The sequence below is a fragment of the Chlamydotis macqueenii genome, chromosome 1, assembly GCF_036417535.1.
Source record: "Chlamydotis macqueenii isolate bChlMac1 chromosome 1, bChlMac1.mat, whole genome shotgun sequence".
NCBI classification, from domain to species: domain Eukaryota; kingdom Metazoa; phylum Chordata; class Aves; order Otidiformes; family Otididae; genus Chlamydotis; species Chlamydotis macqueenii.
This window is the reverse complement of record NC_141556.1, coordinates 69386822-69404501: the sequence shown is the minus strand read 5'-3', so window position 1 is coordinate 69404501 and position 17680 is coordinate 69386822. Positions and strand designations below refer to the sequence as shown.

At 40.8% G+C, this 17680-nt stretch overlaps 1 protein-coding gene across 1 annotated transcript in view; it reads left to right on the top strand.

Moving 5' to 3' along the window:
* Nucleotides 1-17680, top strand: part of MICAL3 (microtubule associated monooxygenase, calponin and LIM domain containing 3) — a 162921-nt gene that overhangs the window by 133911 nt on the left and 11330 nt on the right. The window contains exons 34-39 of the mRNA XM_086755798.1: nt 25-1897; nt 2852-2946; nt 6648-6698; nt 8550-8657; nt 9421-9514; nt 14029-14079. Coding sequence (XP_086611924.1) covers nt 25-1897; nt 2852-2946; nt 6648-6698; nt 8550-8657; nt 9421-9514; nt 14029-14079 — 2272 coding nt within the window. The remainder of the gene's footprint in view (nt 1-24; nt 1898-2851; nt 2947-6647; nt 6699-8549; nt 8658-9420; nt 9515-14028; nt 14080-17680) is intronic.

Genomic DNA, 17680 nt, shown 5'->3' with positions numbered 1-17680 from the left:
ATTTCCCTTTTTCATTTTTTGTAGGATGTAAAAGATCCTCTGGCTGAAATAGCCCGTGCAATAAAATCTCCAGAGGGACGCTTTTTTCCTGAGCCTTTCATTCTTGAAGAAGGACCAAAGGATGAAATTCCCAAAGACAGGAGAGTTAAGAGCCCTTTGGTGCCACCATCTCCAGTATTATCCCAGCCGGTTGCATCACCAGAAGCCATTGCACCTACATCAGTAGCAGAGCCTCAGCCAGCAGTACCAACATTGGCTTCACCCCCAACATCTGCTCAAATGCCTATCTGTTCCCAGCCTTTGCCTTCTGCCGAAACATCCATTCCATCCCCAGTGGAACCTCCAGTACGTTTCCAACCTGTCCCAGCCTTAACGTCTACTCCTTTAGCCAAACTGGTGCTTAGGGGCCAGGATAGTGAAGTGGAAAAACTTGGGAGCCCTACTACTGCAGAAGAAGCCCTGAAACGGAGTAACCTTGTAGAAGAGTTCTGGATGAAGAGTGCTGAAATCCGGAGGAGCTTAGGGCTCACCCCAGTAGACAGAAACAAATGCCCAGAGACGAACTTTACTGTATCTGCCCTTGAGACAACCCCTCTGAAGACTTTTAATAGCGAGAATATTTCAGGGGATGAAAGGATCCATCTTGTGAAACCTCAGCCTGCCCCAAGACGACAGGGACTGTCCAAGTTAGAAAATGAGCAGATTTCTCTGCTCACTCCAAAATCTCCATCAGAAAAAGAGCTAAAGGGTTCCAGTGAGGTAAGGAGAGATGTATCCAGCAGTTCTGGACTTGGCCTTCAGGAGAGCTCATCTAACATGAGAACTATGGCTAGCCAGAGCTTCAACACTTCTGACTCTACCATGCTTACTCCTCCATCAAGTCCACCGCCACCACCTCCTCAGGATGAAGAACCAGCCACTTTGCGTAGAAAGAGATATCAAGCACTCTGGCAGAATGAGGTTGAAGCCAGGTCACCTCCAACACCAGCATCAACACCTCCTGCCCCCCCACGCCGTGAGCTGACCTCTGCTGCCAAAGAGTCAACCCAGGCCAAAAAAGATGATGTGCGGAAGTCTTTTGCAGAGAGTGTGGATGAGATTCCATTTGCTGATGATGTGGAAGACACATATGATGACAGGACAGAGGACTCAAGCCTTCATGAGAAGTTCTTTACACCCCCTACCAGTAGGCCAAGACCAGAGAAACCACTTCTTTTGCCTTTAGTCAAAGAAAATGGTGGTCCACCCTCAATGGAAGGAGGAGTTAACCAAAAGAAGAGAGTATTGCCTGAAATTTCTGCGGAGGCCAAGGAGCTTGCTGAAGAAAGAATGAGAGCCAGAGAGAAGTCTGTCAAGAGTCAAGCACTGCGTGATGCCATGGCTAAACAGTTGTGTAAGATGAAAGATATGGAGATGGCAGCAGCTGCTGCTGGGGCCACAAGGTCACGAAAGGCATCTTCTATGCCTTTGAAGACCAAAGAGTTGTTTTATGACTCTCCAAAGCATCTGGCCTTGAAAATAGCAGAAGGATCCACACGTAAGCACGATGCTGCTAGTGAGAAGTTCTCCACTCCTGCTGCTGATCTGACTGGACCTGAAGGATCTGTCACCTCTTCAGAAGGCTCCAGTGGGAAGAGTAAGAAAAGAACTTCTCTTTTCTCCCCTCGTAAGAACAAAAAGGAGAAGAAATCAAAAAATGACAGCAGGCTTTCTGACAAATCTAGTGGTGGGACAGAGGAAGCAACAAAGCCTAGGTCGTTATGGAAGTCTGTTTTCTCTGGGTATAAGAAAGACAAGAAGAAAAAAGCTGATGACAAATCCTGCCCAAGTACTCCGTCAAGTAGTGCCACTGTGGATTCTGGCAAGCACAAAGCTTCTCCGTTAGTTACAGCTGCAGGTATAATAGATATGTGCCTCTGCACTGTGCACTTTTCCTACACCTAAGTGTCCTTAAAAAATTAGTTTGGCTTACTTGGTCATTCAGCCACTGTGCTGAATGGCGCTGCTCCCCAGTGTCCAATGGGCAGATCAAAATAAGTGCTAGCGACTAGAATGGTATGTTTGCCTATTGACAGAATTAGTTGATATGCCACTGAAAAAAAAAATGGATCCTTAAATAAAAGCTTCACTCTCAATATGTACAAGGGACATCTGTTTTCTGCCTTAGATTGATTTGAGAAATAAGCACTGTTTTTTTGGAATCAATAGTTTGTGACATTTCATCTCTATTTTAAATTTGATCCTCATCTTTTCCCTGGGTGGCCTGTTCTCTTTCTTTTACCCTGGCTCCATGGATGCTGAAGACTGCAGAGATGCAGTACTCCCGTGTTCTCAGTGATCTGGCAACTGTCTGCTGATCTATGAAGTAGGGATCCTGTGTAAATCGCTCATGTGCCATCAGCTGCAGGCAGAGATGTTTAGTGGCAACCTGTGATACAGTAAATAAGTTAGTTCAGTTTCCATCACATAATAAATGTGATGGAAAGTGAACATGTTACATTTCACTGGCCTTGTACAAATAGCCAAAATAGTGCCAGCCGCTGTCGTCCCAAGTGCTGTATCTATCATAAGAGCATTGATACAGTACAAAGGGAGAATCATGACCATTATTTTTAAGTGTTTGCAGAAAATGATGCTCTCTTGGAATGAAGCTTCAAAGTAATATTGATAATTTTGTGCAGCAGTGCTTCTCTGATCACTCCGTAATCCCAGGTGAAGCAACTGAGTGTGGCATAAAAGGACTAATATTTTTGAAGCTCAATCAAACAACTTACCAACTGAGTTCTGAAAAGTTTACAGAAAGAATAGTTACCACTTCTCTAACTTCCCCTTTTTATTCCTGGCTTCTCAGATTTGCAGCTCCGTCAACACTTGAGTTTCTCAGAGGACTCTGACCTCTCCAGTGACGATATTCTGGAGCACTCCTCCCAGAAATCCAAGCGAGAGGTAGGCAGATGGGAAATGTATTTTAAATGGATCTAGCATCGTGCAGATCACAGGCTCAGAGAACTACAACGGAAACTCAGATTATTAATTTTGTTGTTCTTACTGCTTCTTCCATGGAACAGGCTTTCCTGTAAGTTGGCTGACTATTCTGCCTAAAATGAGTTGGTTTCACTTGGTTTCACAATTGCAAGGTACTCCCCACTGTTGTTATATGAAGGATCTGTTGTCTCACTGTGACATTACTTTACAATAACTATCACAGTCAGAATAGTGAATTTCATCCCTGTTGTGAGCATGCCAATTATCTACAGAAAACAGACATTTAATGTCAGAAGAGTAAATTTCACTGACTCTAATGCTATTGCAAAAAGATAACAATGAGATAGTTCTCACTTTTTGTAAGGGTTCAATTTTAGGATATTGTTTTACCAGCCTCTTTGATAGATTGAAGTGGTAGAATTCCAAGCAAACTACAAACAGGAATGTACTTTTGCATACATCAAGAACGTAGTCAAGACAGATCATGACCAAAGAGGTCAGGCTGCAGTTTTGCAACTCATGGAGGTTTAATTATTTTTCCTGGGAGAAGAGAATGTGTACAGCCTGAATTAGCACCTTCTCTTTATGAGACAAGATGAGCCATCAGCTGTTTCTTCCATTTTGACCATGTGTTTTTTGAGGACTTCTTGGTAATTGCTGAGCTTTTCCTTATGTCTGTGCATGTAGATAACAACTGTGAAGCTGAAATACATGGTAGTGAGCCCCTATGAAGTGCTAGTGTGTAGGGATTGGGCTTAGCCTGGTGTTCTCATTCCAATGGGGTCTGATATGAACTCTGCTCCTCCTGAGGAAGCTGTTTCTTGTTCTTGACCAACCTTCCCTAGCTAGTGCTTTAATGACATATTGTAAGACATATCCACAGCTTTCTAGACCAAATAGTTTCAGTTTTAATGGTGCTTTAAGGAAGTTACTGAGGAGGAAAGAGGAGACACCAGTGTGTCTCCATAAAACCCCAGAGAGATAAATACATTTCGTTTATTTGCACATATAAATATGTGGAAAATACATAGTGAGAGCCAAGTGCCAAAGTTAGTTGCTTTTAAACTATTTATTTCAGTTTTAGGATGGCACTATTTATGCAAAAATAAGTGAAAAAAATGTAAGGAAATACTCGATCATAGTAATGGGAAAGAGCTCTTCTTTTATTCCTGGGAGCTCCCAAGGTCTGCTAGACAGAGTTTGCAAGGTTTGGGGGAATAAGTAGAGATTTCATTGACCCCGGAGAACACTAAGGCCCTTCTGGTACTGAAGACAGAAAAATGTATTCTCCTTGTCCCTTCTTGGTCATGCCTGGTTCACATGGTCAAAAACTTGGGAAGAAGAGAGCATCTGAGAGGGTAGTGTCACTGACACAGTGGCCTGTGCCTCCTGCCTCAAACCTGTCATTCAGTGTGCACAAATTGGTCTCAAATGGCAGGATCCAGTTGATACTTGGCTCAAATGGAAAAGGTATGGAAGTACGGCAAATGAAGTGTCATAGGAAATGCTTTCTATATATGTCTAGTGGAACGAATTTTAAAAAACTAGTGAATTTAAGGCTGGAGGAAGGAGTTGAGGAAGTAAGTAGGAATCTTCTGTGTTTACTTACCTCTTGTTTAATCTCTCTCCCTAGTTGATCTAGATGTCTTTTAAGAGGAAGATTATTTTGGTTTTATTTTATTCCCTTTTTTCTCTCCCCCTTCCATTCCTCCTTGCATGCCCCCAAGGCGTTTCATGAGAAATTCTGCATTTTCCAAGAGATGCAGAAGAACGAGGTACCTGTGGCTAGCAGGGGACAGATGCGCAATACAGGGGGTTCAGATAAGAGTTACAGAGTGACTGTTCCACCTTGTACTGCTCCTTTGGGAGGAAGCAGGGCTTCAGTAACATCAATGCTTGTTTTCAGACTTCGGTATGCCTTGATGGTCACTTTTTTTTTTTTCTGTGCTCAGCTATTTTGATTTTAAAATAGCTTTTGCAGAAAAAGAAATCTCTTCACTACGCATTGGAGGGGACAGGTCACAATGGCAGATGCCTGGAATCCTAATATTGAAAATATCTCACCAGCTCTGCCAAGGGTACAGTGGTGGTGTCTCATATTCTCGCGTTTGTTGTTGCTGAAGTTACATTAAGAGTTTCTTTGCTCAGCATCTGCCTATTTTCTAAAGAATAGTTTTGAGAATTAATTTATCTAGAGGAAATGAATCTGTGAACTCCACTTACCTAGTTCTATTGCATCCTGTCCAAGGACGTAGCACATACATGCAAACACTGGAATGCCTTGCTGTCAAAAGAAATTTAACTGAACTTTGAGACTGATAAAACTAGGTTTGTACTGATTTGGGGTGGGGGTTATATTTTTTAAAGTTACAAACTGCCTGCTACTTATTATGGGTAAGAATTGACTCCCTGTGTGCCGCATAACTTTTATGTGAACCCCTTCTCTAAGCTGAAATTCTGCTTGTGCTGCTTTTTTGGTAATTGTAGTGGTAATTGTCTGCTTCCCAGACAGCTTGCTCCGTTTAGCCTGTTCTTTGTGATCAGCAGTGGATTAATTCAGTGTTGTTTAATGTGGTGTCTTTCAAGAGAAGCATCTTGTAAAGAACTCCTAATGCAAATGCCCTGTGGGTCTCGTGTTTATAGGTGTGTGTCATTGTGAGTGTGCTTGTCTTCGTTCCTGTACAGTTGTGGTATTGTGATCAGACGTGTTTTACTGCCGCAGGTAGCTTGCTTTTTACTGAAGTTTGTGTACATGCTGAAGTTGTTCTATGCCTTTTCATTTGTGACTGTTTTTAGTTATTTGAATATAGAAATGCAAAATGCTGGCTGTTTGCCCAGAATGGCACAATGGCCTCTGTACTTCATGACACAAGGGAAACTTCTCTCTCTTACAAACCCTAAGTAGTTTACTTGCCTTATTTTCAGGTACAGGGTAGTGTAGAATGTCCTCGGAGAGAGAAGGTAGTGATTTCTCCAACCTTTCTCCTCCTCATAATTTTAGCTCCTCAGGCTCTCTGGAGGTGCTCGTTTTAGACAGGGAGATTCCATTACTGTAGGGCACATACCCAACTGTGAGTCCATCTGGTGTTTTTCCTGTCACAAAGCAGTGATGAAGATTTATGATGTTAGTTAAATGCAAATGATCATTTCTATGAAGTAGAGATAATTTGAAACCATGAAATAAACGCAACTCCTAGAAGAGGTTGTGAATCAGATTGTAAATGGAGAGTTGTGTGACAGAGTAATATATGGTTGGCTGAGCTGGTTCAGACCAAACATGCTCCAGCAATAAGCCATTGTTCCAAATCCTAAGTCAAAATTTTGTATATGTATGTACATATACTTGCTCAATGATGTTAAAACCGTAGGTAGATAAACACTAAATAATTCCTCTAGAAAAAGGTATTTCCAAGTTGACTGTATCTTCAGAGAGGCTGCCAAAGCTAATTGCTTTCAGGAGAGCGCTAGAAACTTGATTTTGTGGACAGAAGTTCCATTGTGCTTCATCAGTCTGGGTCACGTTCAGCATTTGCACAATTTTATGTTTCATTTAAAAACAGCTTTGTTTTATTACTGTGCATCTGTTTTCAATGTTGAACTGATTTTGCTTCATTTTGTATGTTATTTTTTATTTTTTTTCCTTTACCATTCCCCCTTTAAAGTCGATTTATGTACCACACGCCTTGGCATTCAAGAGATCATATTCGTCAAAGGTAGTGTCTCCATTCCCACTAGCTGGCCATTGTTGCATTGCATGTCCCTATATTAACCCATTGAATCCATAGCTACCCATCACATGTGCACTAACATCACCAACATTGACTGTGCATGCGTGAGATGTTAGCAGACATGAGCAGCAAGTTCTTTGTAGAGGTCGTCTACCAAAAATGCATTGGTCTCTGAATTGTCGGTCTGGTTAGAATGCATGCAGTTATCAGTGCACAGCAGTGCACCGCTGTACAGAATGATGCGGATGATCTTTGAGCTTTAAAACAAATTTATTTTCAAGGCAATTAAATATGTATGCTTATTCTTTTTTTAATACTTAGAATATGAGTTCAAGTGAATTATCGCACTTTAGTCAGCATCCTTCAAAAATGTTCACTGAAATTTTAGTGAAACTCTGTATCAAGGTAAAATCAAGATAGAAGTTGCATTTCTATTTTAGGAATGTTTCTGAAATTCTTATTGTCCTGTCTTCACAGTCACAGCAGTGTTAAATGAGATAGGAAAGTCACAGCTTCTATCACTTTACCTTCTGATTCGAGTATCATTGTGGATTTTGTGTTTTTAAAAAAAAGAAAGAAAGAAAGAGTAAAGTGTTACCTTCTTGGAGCTTTAATGATGGTGCTGGCTAACCACCTGTCTGAGGGATTTTTAACAGAGCTCTGATCCTACCTTAAGCTATATTCACTGAGAACAATAAACCAGGGGTAGACTGACCAATGTGGAAGTAGAATAACTACATAAAGCAATTTTCAGGGTGGTCTGTCTTAACATTTTGTCCTTAAAGTTGACTGTCCATGGAGAAGATCTCCTTCCAGAAGTGGAAGACATTTGTTAATAGCTGTCCCTTAAAGCCTACATACATGTATGAGGGAAGAGAGTTACCTTCTTCACTGTAGATCACTTGATGCATTCGTGAAGTTTCTTTGACACTTTTAAAAGTCTATGAGAGGAAGCCCTCCTAGACTGCAACACAACCAACTAGTATACCTGATAAGACACTAAACCCCATTTCAGTAATATTAAAAAGACTTACTTATTTTTAAACTACTTTCATTGAGAGAAAAGGAGGAAATACCTTTCTCTTTCTATAAACATGGCCTTTCTCCTTTTGGATGACTTCTGGTGTTGTAATATTCTAGTTTTCATTTAGGGGTTGTTTGCTCTGTTTCACACCAGCCAGTTTTGTGTGGTTACTCTTGAGATGGGATTTCACATCTCACACCAGAATGTCATTCTGCTTTCAAATGTCTTTTTGCTGCCTTGATTCATAGAAAAGTTGCACAAATTTACACAGGTAGTCATTGCTAGCTATACTGGTATAACTCCCAACTGTGGGTGTTCTTGGCCCAGAATAAAATAGAGAGAGGGGGATACCAATCCAGCTACACTACTCTATAATAATTTCTTAGCTTATACTGCTGTAGCTTCATGTAAACGTGCCTTTACGTTCTTTTAATATGAAATCAAGATGACCCCTCTATATGGTGCTCATTGATTTAATTAAATCCATTTGGCTAAATCTACTGAAAAATAGAATTAAAATTGATTTTATCTTTGGGGAGAGGTTTCATATAGCAGTGGAAAGACAGGGGTGGGACATTATATAAAATCACAGCTTTGCAGTTGGCTTATATGCTTCTTCACTCCTGATTTGACTCTGAAATTGTTGCTCACTGCACTGTGAACACCTTTGCCTACAGAAGCTTGACTTTTGACACAGCCATGTCAAAGACAGAACACCTCCCTTCTGAGATTTTGGAAGAGAAAATGGTAATCCCTCCCCCAACGCCTCTGAGCATGCAAATGAAATTTGCTCCTGTTTTTCCTTCCTTCAGAGAACCTACACAGAAGAGGAACTGAATGCCAAGCTAACCCGGCGAGTACAGAAAGCTGCTCGTAGACAAGCCAAGCAAGAGGAGCTAAAGAGGTTACACAGAGCTCAGGTAGTGTCTCACAATCTTCTTGTCATGGCAGACAGTTAACTTTTTGTGAAAGCACCATGATCCTGACATTCCTCTGAGTGTGTCAGAAGAGGATCCAGAGATGGAACTTTGCTTTACTTCTACATGATTGTCCCTCCTCCTACTCCCTCTTTCAAATTTGATATGTCACAGACATGGGAAGAATGGCTGAAACCTGTCATGATAGTTTTACAGTGAAAAAATTAATGACCATAACACCTTTCTAGCTGGAGGTGAGTGAAGCATTAAGCACTGAATGCAACAGTGATAGGCAGATAATACCTGATGAAGCTGTACCTATAATCGCTTTGCTAGATTGTGCTGCTGGGTGAAGTGTTACCAAATTAACCTTTAATTACCAGAGAATCTGTTGGAAAAACTGCTAGTGTCATCTATAGGTGATGTGGTTTGTTTAAAGCTCGAGGTATGGGCTCAGCTGACTGAACAGCATCACCTTTCACTTCAGCGTTTAGGAAAGTGAATGGAGTTGTAGCAAATAAGCGAGTATCAAGCTGTTTACAAAATTAAGGGGTAGGATGCAAGGGGGTGGGGAGGATGTTGTCACTGGAGGGACTGTGATGCTAGCTTGTGAAGCAGTTCGCTTTTGAAGCAGTGTATTGTTGAATACAAATACTTGCTTTTGAAAAGGCTGATTTGGCTGAAGTCACTTAGTGCTAGATGAGTGCTGCAGACAGAGCAGCAGAATTGCTGTTGGTGAGGTTCTGCTTCATTCTTCTCTGAACAGATCATCCAGCGGCAGCTTGAACAAGTGGAAGAGAAGCAGAAGCAACTCGAGGAGAGAGGGGTTGCTGTGGAGAAGGCCCTTCGGGGAGAAGCAGGTATCCATCAGAACTTTGTTTGCTTTTTAATGTTTTCTTATCAAGTGCTTGTGCAGTAGTCCATAGCTGCTTGGATTTTAGAGGCAATGGGACCATTATAGCCTAGAGATAGAGTCCAGTGTGAATCCATTCTCCCTTTTCTACTGTCTTTTTGAGGCATTGTTTTTCCTGTATTTCTTCTAATTCTGGGACGGCCCTATCGGCAGAGACTTAGTTCACTTGTCTTTGCCTGAGGTTTAGGAGATAATTCTCCAACTATTAATAATGTCTGTCTGACTTTTTCTGCATATTACTGGATATTACAGCTAGAAAATTGCAGGGGTTTCCTAGCTGCAATTCACATAAAACTGTCACAGTAAGAGAACCCTGTTTTTATGTAAGGAAGTAATTGTGAAATTGTGTGTATTTCTCTATTGTGTTGGATTATCAAGGTAGTGTCCTTTCAAGGGACCATCACAGAACATCTTCGTCACTGCACAGCCCAGCACACTGATTACTTCTGACAGAGTTGTGCAGAGCAGAAATGCACATGAGTATTGAAAGGTATCCATGTTAAGCTGTTAAAGGAATGTTATGAGTACTTGAAATTAAATTAAATGAGTATCATCTGATCTGGCAAAGCATATGAGTGGAGGAGTAATTGGTTTAGATAATGCTGATAGCAGTATAAAGATTTAGAAAAAAAATCCTCGATTGCAAGGAGTGATACATTCAACAGGCAAATGCAGTGTGTGTGTACCTGACAGGCCCAGGATTATGTACCTGATTACAAGGATCAGAGATCAGAAATTGTAGTAGTGGAACAGTTGTTTGGAAAATGTTTTAGCCTGTTGCTTGGATTGAAGAGCGACCACTATGCCTGTGAAGATGGAACTTGATTAAGAAGTGAAGGTTCACCAGAGGAAAAGTCTGTTGTGACCTCCCGCCAGTTGCTACCTAGCCAGGATTAGGTATGTTTGATGCTCCGTAAGGGCATACCAAAGCATCAGGACTGAGTGGTTACCAAAGCAAATAGGTGCTACAAGTGCAGAGGACAATCTTGAGGACTTCAATGGTTTTGTGATCTGACTGGCTCTTTCATTTGTTGGTTCAAAGAACAGCTTTGTGCAAAAACTCTTCCTCCGTGGTGGTGCAGCCTTCCTTATGCTCTATATTTCTGTGTAGCCCCACTCTGTTCTCTGGCCTGCCAGTTACTGCACTTACTAAAACTACTTCTCTTATCTCTAATTGTTCTTTTCCTTTTTCTTCTTTTCATCTGGAAGTTCGTCTTGATTACTCAGCTGCTAAATAACTTTCACGTAAGACATGTCAGCACGAGTGGGAAATAGCAGCGGAGAGAACATTCTTCATGGTAGAGTGTTCTTTCCTTGAAGAATGATGGAAGAATGCCTAAAAAAATGTTCAGAGAGGGCAGAATATGACCAAGAGTAAGAATTGCTGGTTTGTGTGGAGGACTGCAGAATTAAACCCTTGTATAACTAACTTCTCACTCCCAACTCACCCAAAATAGAAGCAATCTTAGATAAGCTTGTGTATTTGTGAATTTGCTCGAAGAATTATGAAATTGTAGGTCACTCTTTGCAGAATGAATCTGTCTTCTTCAGGAAGTCTCTAGGGTATCCTTTGCTCTTGCAACATGTTTCTATCAACAGGTCATCTATTGTGGTTACAGAAGCTTAACTCTGCTGTAAGGAATTCACCAGCCTCAACTCTTCCAGTTATTTCAGAGGATTAAGAAGAAACACGTCCTGTTGGGGGGCGGGGGAGAAGCGTATTCTAACCTGTGTTGACTGAAACACAAGACTATAAATTAATTCCATCCTTCCCCTCTCTAGCCACTCTTGCTTGGACATGTTACATATGTTTTCAATAAAATAACTGAAATTCTTCTTATTTTTTAAAGTCTGAGCCATCAGATTCCATAAGTACAAATAATTTCTGCCTCCAATCGCCATTAATTATTCAGGAGGGCAGTATAATTTTTTTGTCATCTGCATTGCCTAAGATGCTGACCTAACAGTGACCACTGCATTCAGCAGTACCATCATGGAGTCATGCTCTTGTCTCTCATCGGTCCCTCCCCTAGTGAAACCATGTAAACCAAAGTTTAAAAAAGGGAAGGGCAGTGTGTAAAGTGGTGTTGTCATCTGAAGAAAAAAAACCAAGCAACCTCTTCCTTTTAATAAGCTTCTACAAAGGGAAGAAATGGGAAGGGGTGGGAGGTATGCCTCCTGCGCACGTACTCTGTCCACAAAAAGAGAGGACTCCAATGTAGCATAAAGCAATGGCTGGCCCATAGAGAGAGCAACTGGTTTTAACTGTTCTTGGGGAAGATATTGGGCTCTGTATTGCGTGGGTTATTCAGCTTCTCTGTCTGTAGGGAAAGAACAAATCACTCACTGACTTAAGGCATTTAAATATGAAGTTTTACATTGTAGTAGTAGTTGTTTCCTACTACTAGATATTTGAAAATCCTGACAGAAGAAACCGAATTTTGTATTTTGTAATGACTCTTTTATTTTTCTATTATAGAAAAAAAATAGGCAAGACCATCTTAACTGGTTCTCTATGTCATTTGTAATCTTTTAGAATGTTGCCTGTTAATCATCTTTGCCCTCTACTCTTTGCAGAGGTCTGCCATTAACTCCAGTTGTTCCTGTCTCTGACTTCTAGACCTCTTTCCACTTTTAGAAAAAAAAATATTTTTTAGTTGCACTGGTAAGCACAAAAAAACAGTACTGTGGGTAAGAATTTCTTTACTTAGAATAATTTTGTTTCTATTTTACATCAGATTTAATATGTTCTTGCCAAGTGACTTACATTGAGAAGACTGTCAATAAATTCTTCACCGTGATGCCCTGCTGTCTTCCTGAGAGATTACAGTTAAGTTATATCCTAGCAATAGGTATAGACAGCTCAGTACTCTTTTCAGGAATTTCACTTATTATCTGATAGTTATCAAGTTGGAATATTCTGTATGATGATACTAGCTATTCAACTAATCAGACTCAGCAACATTTTGGAGGTCATTGTCAACTTTAATTTTGACAAAATAATTTCACCTTCTTGGCTACCTCCTTGTCTTTTCCTTTTTTAAACTGGCTGAGCCTCAGGCAAGGTGCAGTTGGTTTTTTATTCTTTTAAAAGCTGAATGCTCAATCTAATGTTTAGTTTCTGATTCAGAAAATTATCTCACACGCTATGGTGACTTAATTGCCTTAATATTCTCTGTTTACCTTTTAAAATCTCAGCCTCTGATAGTCGCATTCATCGCAAGAATGAATGATTTGGAATGTAAGCTCTATTTCAAGTGACAATGTAAGCTCTATTTCAGGTGACAAGTTTGTCATATACAGGTGGTCTAAGCTTTTGTCATCCTTTTTTTCCCTTCCCTCCTGCCCCTCTCTTTTGCATCATCATATTTCACTGCAAAGGTAAAGTAGGATAATCTCAATGAAGAATTTTCCTATCTTTCTGCAGTGTCCCAAGAGACACCTTGAATGGAATTGCTATTAATGTAACAGTATTTTGTATTATGGTGCATTCAGCTGTTCAGACGTGCTTATAACTTTGATTTCCTGTGTTGATGTTTCATTTTTTCAAATAGTAACTTAAAAATATGTCAAATCAGAAATTTCTTGAACTTTTTTTTCTCCCTTCTTCTCTTTTAGCATAAACTTTGATAGTCATTTTTAAGAGCTGAGAAAATGTGTCCTACTGTCAGATCAATGCCGAAAAATTGAGACATCTCTTTACATCAAGTGAATCACATGCAGTGAGAAATTATGCTCTCAAGTACTCCCATGTGTCTCTTCCCCCTGGGTACGTTACACAGTGCTAGACTAATGGTGTACCTGTCTCTAGCAGCTGTGGACATAGGTGTCTCTGTTCCGCACACTTCTGTGCAGGTTCTTCTCTGGCATAGGCACTGCATTAGCAGAAACCCACACACCCATCTTTCTACGCACAGGCGTTAGCCACTCGTGTCAGCGCTCAGGCAGTGCCTTCCACCTGTGTGCCATACATACACATCCTCCACTCGCTCACCTCCAAGAAATCAACCCTTTCACCTTTCCTGCAGCTGACGTAAGAAATTACACTGTTTCCTTCTGACCATATTGCTCAACACAAAAGCAACAAGATTAGTTCTGCTTTTCTCAGCAAGAACAGGAAAGACATCAGTGTCAGGTACTGGTGCAGACTGAAATAAGTGAAGTGTCTCTGTGTGAACTTCTTGCATGCTGGGAATTTTCTCCTCAACTTCCCAATATGTATGTTTGTGATGTATTTATGTGTGTGTGTACATATATGTATGCAGACAAAGGGAGACGTATAATTTATATCTATCTCTATATATATATGTGCCCACATGTATATCTGCATGTTTCTTGTTTGCCTTTTTTTTTTTGTTTGTTTCTGTCTGTATGTCTTTTTCTCATATATTGCTTTGATTGTGTGGGGCTAGGGTGGGTATCTGATTCAATAACTCTGTCTTCACCCATTCCTTGTTGTAGACTATTGGGGAGAGTCTTATTACAGTGACCTCATCGACTTGCATCTGGGTGGTATGTATGGCTGAACCTCCTGCTGGCACTAACCCTGCTGACACTCCTCCCCACCCACCCCTCCCTTCACCTACTTCTCCCATCCTTGGCTCACAAACAAGAAGAAACAGCCCTTGCGCATGACTGGCTATAGCAGAACCCCTTTTCCAGCTCAGGAAGAGGAGATCCTGGCATGCCTCACAAACCACATGTAAGGTTCCCTCTTCTATTTTCCACAGTGCTGATTATTTCAAACTTTACAATTTGTTTTCACTCCAGCCACCTTCCCTGCTAGTAGTGGGAAGCCATTCTGGTTTTTTGCTTCTCCTTTGCAAAATCCAACTCTACCATCGAAATGCTCTGTAGGAAAATATTTCAATGTGAAGGAGACAACGGAACTGACCAGCTCCCAAGAGCTACCAGCACTGTGAAGGATTAGTCATGCCATTGCCTCCCTCTTTGCCTCTTGAGGCTCGTTTGCTTCTTCCAAAAAAGCCAGAGTGTGTTGATGATCTAACAAAAACAAAATGCTCCCCGAAGGGACTTTGGAAACAACTTGTAGATGACAGAGACTTCTTTCTTGTTTTGTCTTACTGTAAGGTTAGGAGAGAATCTACTGCTAACAGCCCCAGTCATTTTTGCTGGAATCTGCTGTTAGAGTTTCCCATCATCCCAGTTTGCATCATTACACAGCTAATAAGCTTCTTGCTATGCTATTATTTTTCAGTATATCATTTAGTGCTAAACACATGTTACAGTGTTTAGCTCTTTTTTTTTTTTTTTTCACTTAGCAATTCTAATCTGGTCATTGCTCTGCTCCATGGTTCTGCATTTCTTCAATTAATGTTGCTGCCTGAATCCCTTAGTAGGTGGATAACTTCTGGGTTGCAAATGGCATTTGTTTAGCATTTGCCCATCTTGAAAATTAAAACTCCCTTTGCTGGTTTAATCACCCAAAATCTGTTCTTATAAAATGAACACATCTGTCAGCAGATCAAAGAGAAAGCAAACTCTACTCAGTTGCCTTGTCATCCGAGAGTCTCATTTCGTTTGTCTTTCAGAGTATAAAGTTGCTTGATCTAAGCTGTGTTTTTTTGCTGAGGGAGCGCATTACATCCAGTTCTGCAGAGTGAAAGATCCACATGCTCTAGGCCTGATCCAAGACACATCGCTAGACGTCTTCCCTTGTTTTTGTTGTGTTCTACATTTGATCCTTCAAATGTAATCTTGCTCAGGCTTTTAATTTTCATTTTTCCTCCTCCTTCAGGGGGGAGGCTGTCCCACATCCCACATAGTATCTATCCTTAGCTATCTGTTCGAAATGACTCCAGATTGTCCTGGCACAATGGCACGACAGGCTTTTATTGAAGAACATCCACCTGAGTTTGAGTTTAAAAATGGAAGACTTTTCTCCTAAGAAGAGCTAATTTGTTGCCCACTTCCTCTGTGCTAATTTTGATGTGGTAGTCCTGTGCTTCATTTACTGTTCAGTCCCTCTGGCATTCTTTCCTGGGGTATCTTCTGCAGACTTTGAAACCCTCTTCCTAGTTATGCCCATCAGGGCTGGCACATACTTTTATGAGCATAGAGTAGGAGCTGTAAAAGGGTTGATGCTGAATTACACTTAACAGACCCTTATCCCTATTTACTGCTATTTCCACTATACCTCTCCCTCTTCCTGCTTCTCCTCCTAATGCCTCTAGAGACAGCAAACCCATCAAAATCACTAATAGTGGCTTTTAAAAAAGCAAAATAATCTTTACTTAAAGGGACACTGTCATTTAAAAAATTATTGTGTTGCAGAAAATCTCAATTGAAAATTTAATTTACTTTTTACCTTTTTCGCTTGTTTGCTTTTTCCATTTCTCTGAGCTCAGACAGTCACCCCATAGTGGTCATTTTTGATCTTCTGTTACAGGCTGGTTTTATTTATATGGTGACTCAGTCACTTGAGCTTCCAACAGTCAGAGACAATATTCAATTTTTTTTTAAAATGGTTGATATATTTTAAAACTATATCAAGTTTCTGCTCATCTCAATCTAAGTAAACTTTAAAAAAACTGTATTGGGCAGTATCCCTTTAAATGCAATGAACCAGTGTAGCCTGCTGGAATATGTGGCCTTATAGTATCGTTTTGTTGCCTCTGTAATTTGCTTTATATTTGCTTTTGGGGCTGCCAGAACACTTTTGCCAGAAGGGATAGATTGCTCTCATTATACTTGTCACTATTCAGTGGCAAATTTCGAGCTCAGCTGCAAAATTAACATGTCTGTGCAGGATGCTGCATCTGGGTGGAGTGCCATTGAAATCCCTGGAGCGCCCTGTGGCTGCATGGTCCTGCTGAGCTCTATAAGCAGCTAGGATGGCTGCGTAGTTAATTATTCTACTGGCAACTTGTGTCTCTGAGGCATGGGCATGACTCTAGAGTCATGCTGTCAGTAGAATGATAAGCAAAATTACAAAATACTTTGAATAGTCATCTGTAAGTTGGCAATAATTTTTTATGATTAGGGCATTAATTTATTCTGGATTTGCTTTACACTAATGAGAGTTGCGTTTCATTTAGTTGTTACAGATTGCGCAACAGCTTCTGCAAGGGAGTGGTAACTTCTGAGATCCTTGGTCAAGTTCCAGTTTGCGGGATTACAGATTGCTATCTTAACTACCTCCGTTGCTCTGCTCAGATGCCATAATCCTCTCTTCCTGTTCTAAAACGTCATGTACTGTTGTGTAAAGCAGATGTTTCATTTCATGCTACAGATGGTCACATTTCAATTCTGAGTAATTATTCCTCTGTGTATATCATGTATGCGGTTATGTTAAAAGAACATTACAAAGGTTGCAAAGTCAACTGAAATTAAGATTTTGTATTATGTTGATATATCAACAGATTTATAACCTTTAGATCCACCTCATGCCCTTATGGAATAACTGGTAGCAATGCTAGGTTGTCATCCTCTATGTAGATCCTCATGGAGAGGAAATGGGACACGGTCAGTGGATTTCACAGATGTTTGCTGGCAGCTATGCAATGGTGAGACTTGAAAACATGAATTCTAATCCAGACACTGGAAGGATATAGTGCTCTGGTGGATACACACTCTTTGTCCCTTTTATTCCCTCTTTCCAGACACTCTTTGTCCTAATCCTGTCTTTTTCCATCCAAAGTCCCTTACTTCACTTCCGTTTTCATTCCCAATCCCAGTTTCTGCTTCTCAGGAATTTAATTTTAATCCTGCCATCTTGACAAAGAAATCCTAGTATTCCGTCCTTCAAGACCTCCTGTTCCTCCCCACTAGCTGTTCCCAGTCTTTCACTCCTGCTCTGGTCTTCCCACCGACTCAGTCCTCACAGCCTCAGTTCCTGCCTCTGGCCTTCTCCCAGAATTTTTGGGCTCTGCTGCCTCTTCTACCCAGCATTATTTGTCTGGAAAATTGTAGGTCATATCTTCTCCACAAATCTGCCATCTCCTTTTACCCTTTACCCCTTTTTCCCTCTCCTCTCTATCTCCTCTCCTTTAGTAGTTTGCATTCTTAGTCTCCTTGCTTAATTAGTCCTAGCCTCAGTTCCTCCTTACCCACCTGTTCCTTGTCCCAGTTTGCTCCTCATCTGCCTGTGGAA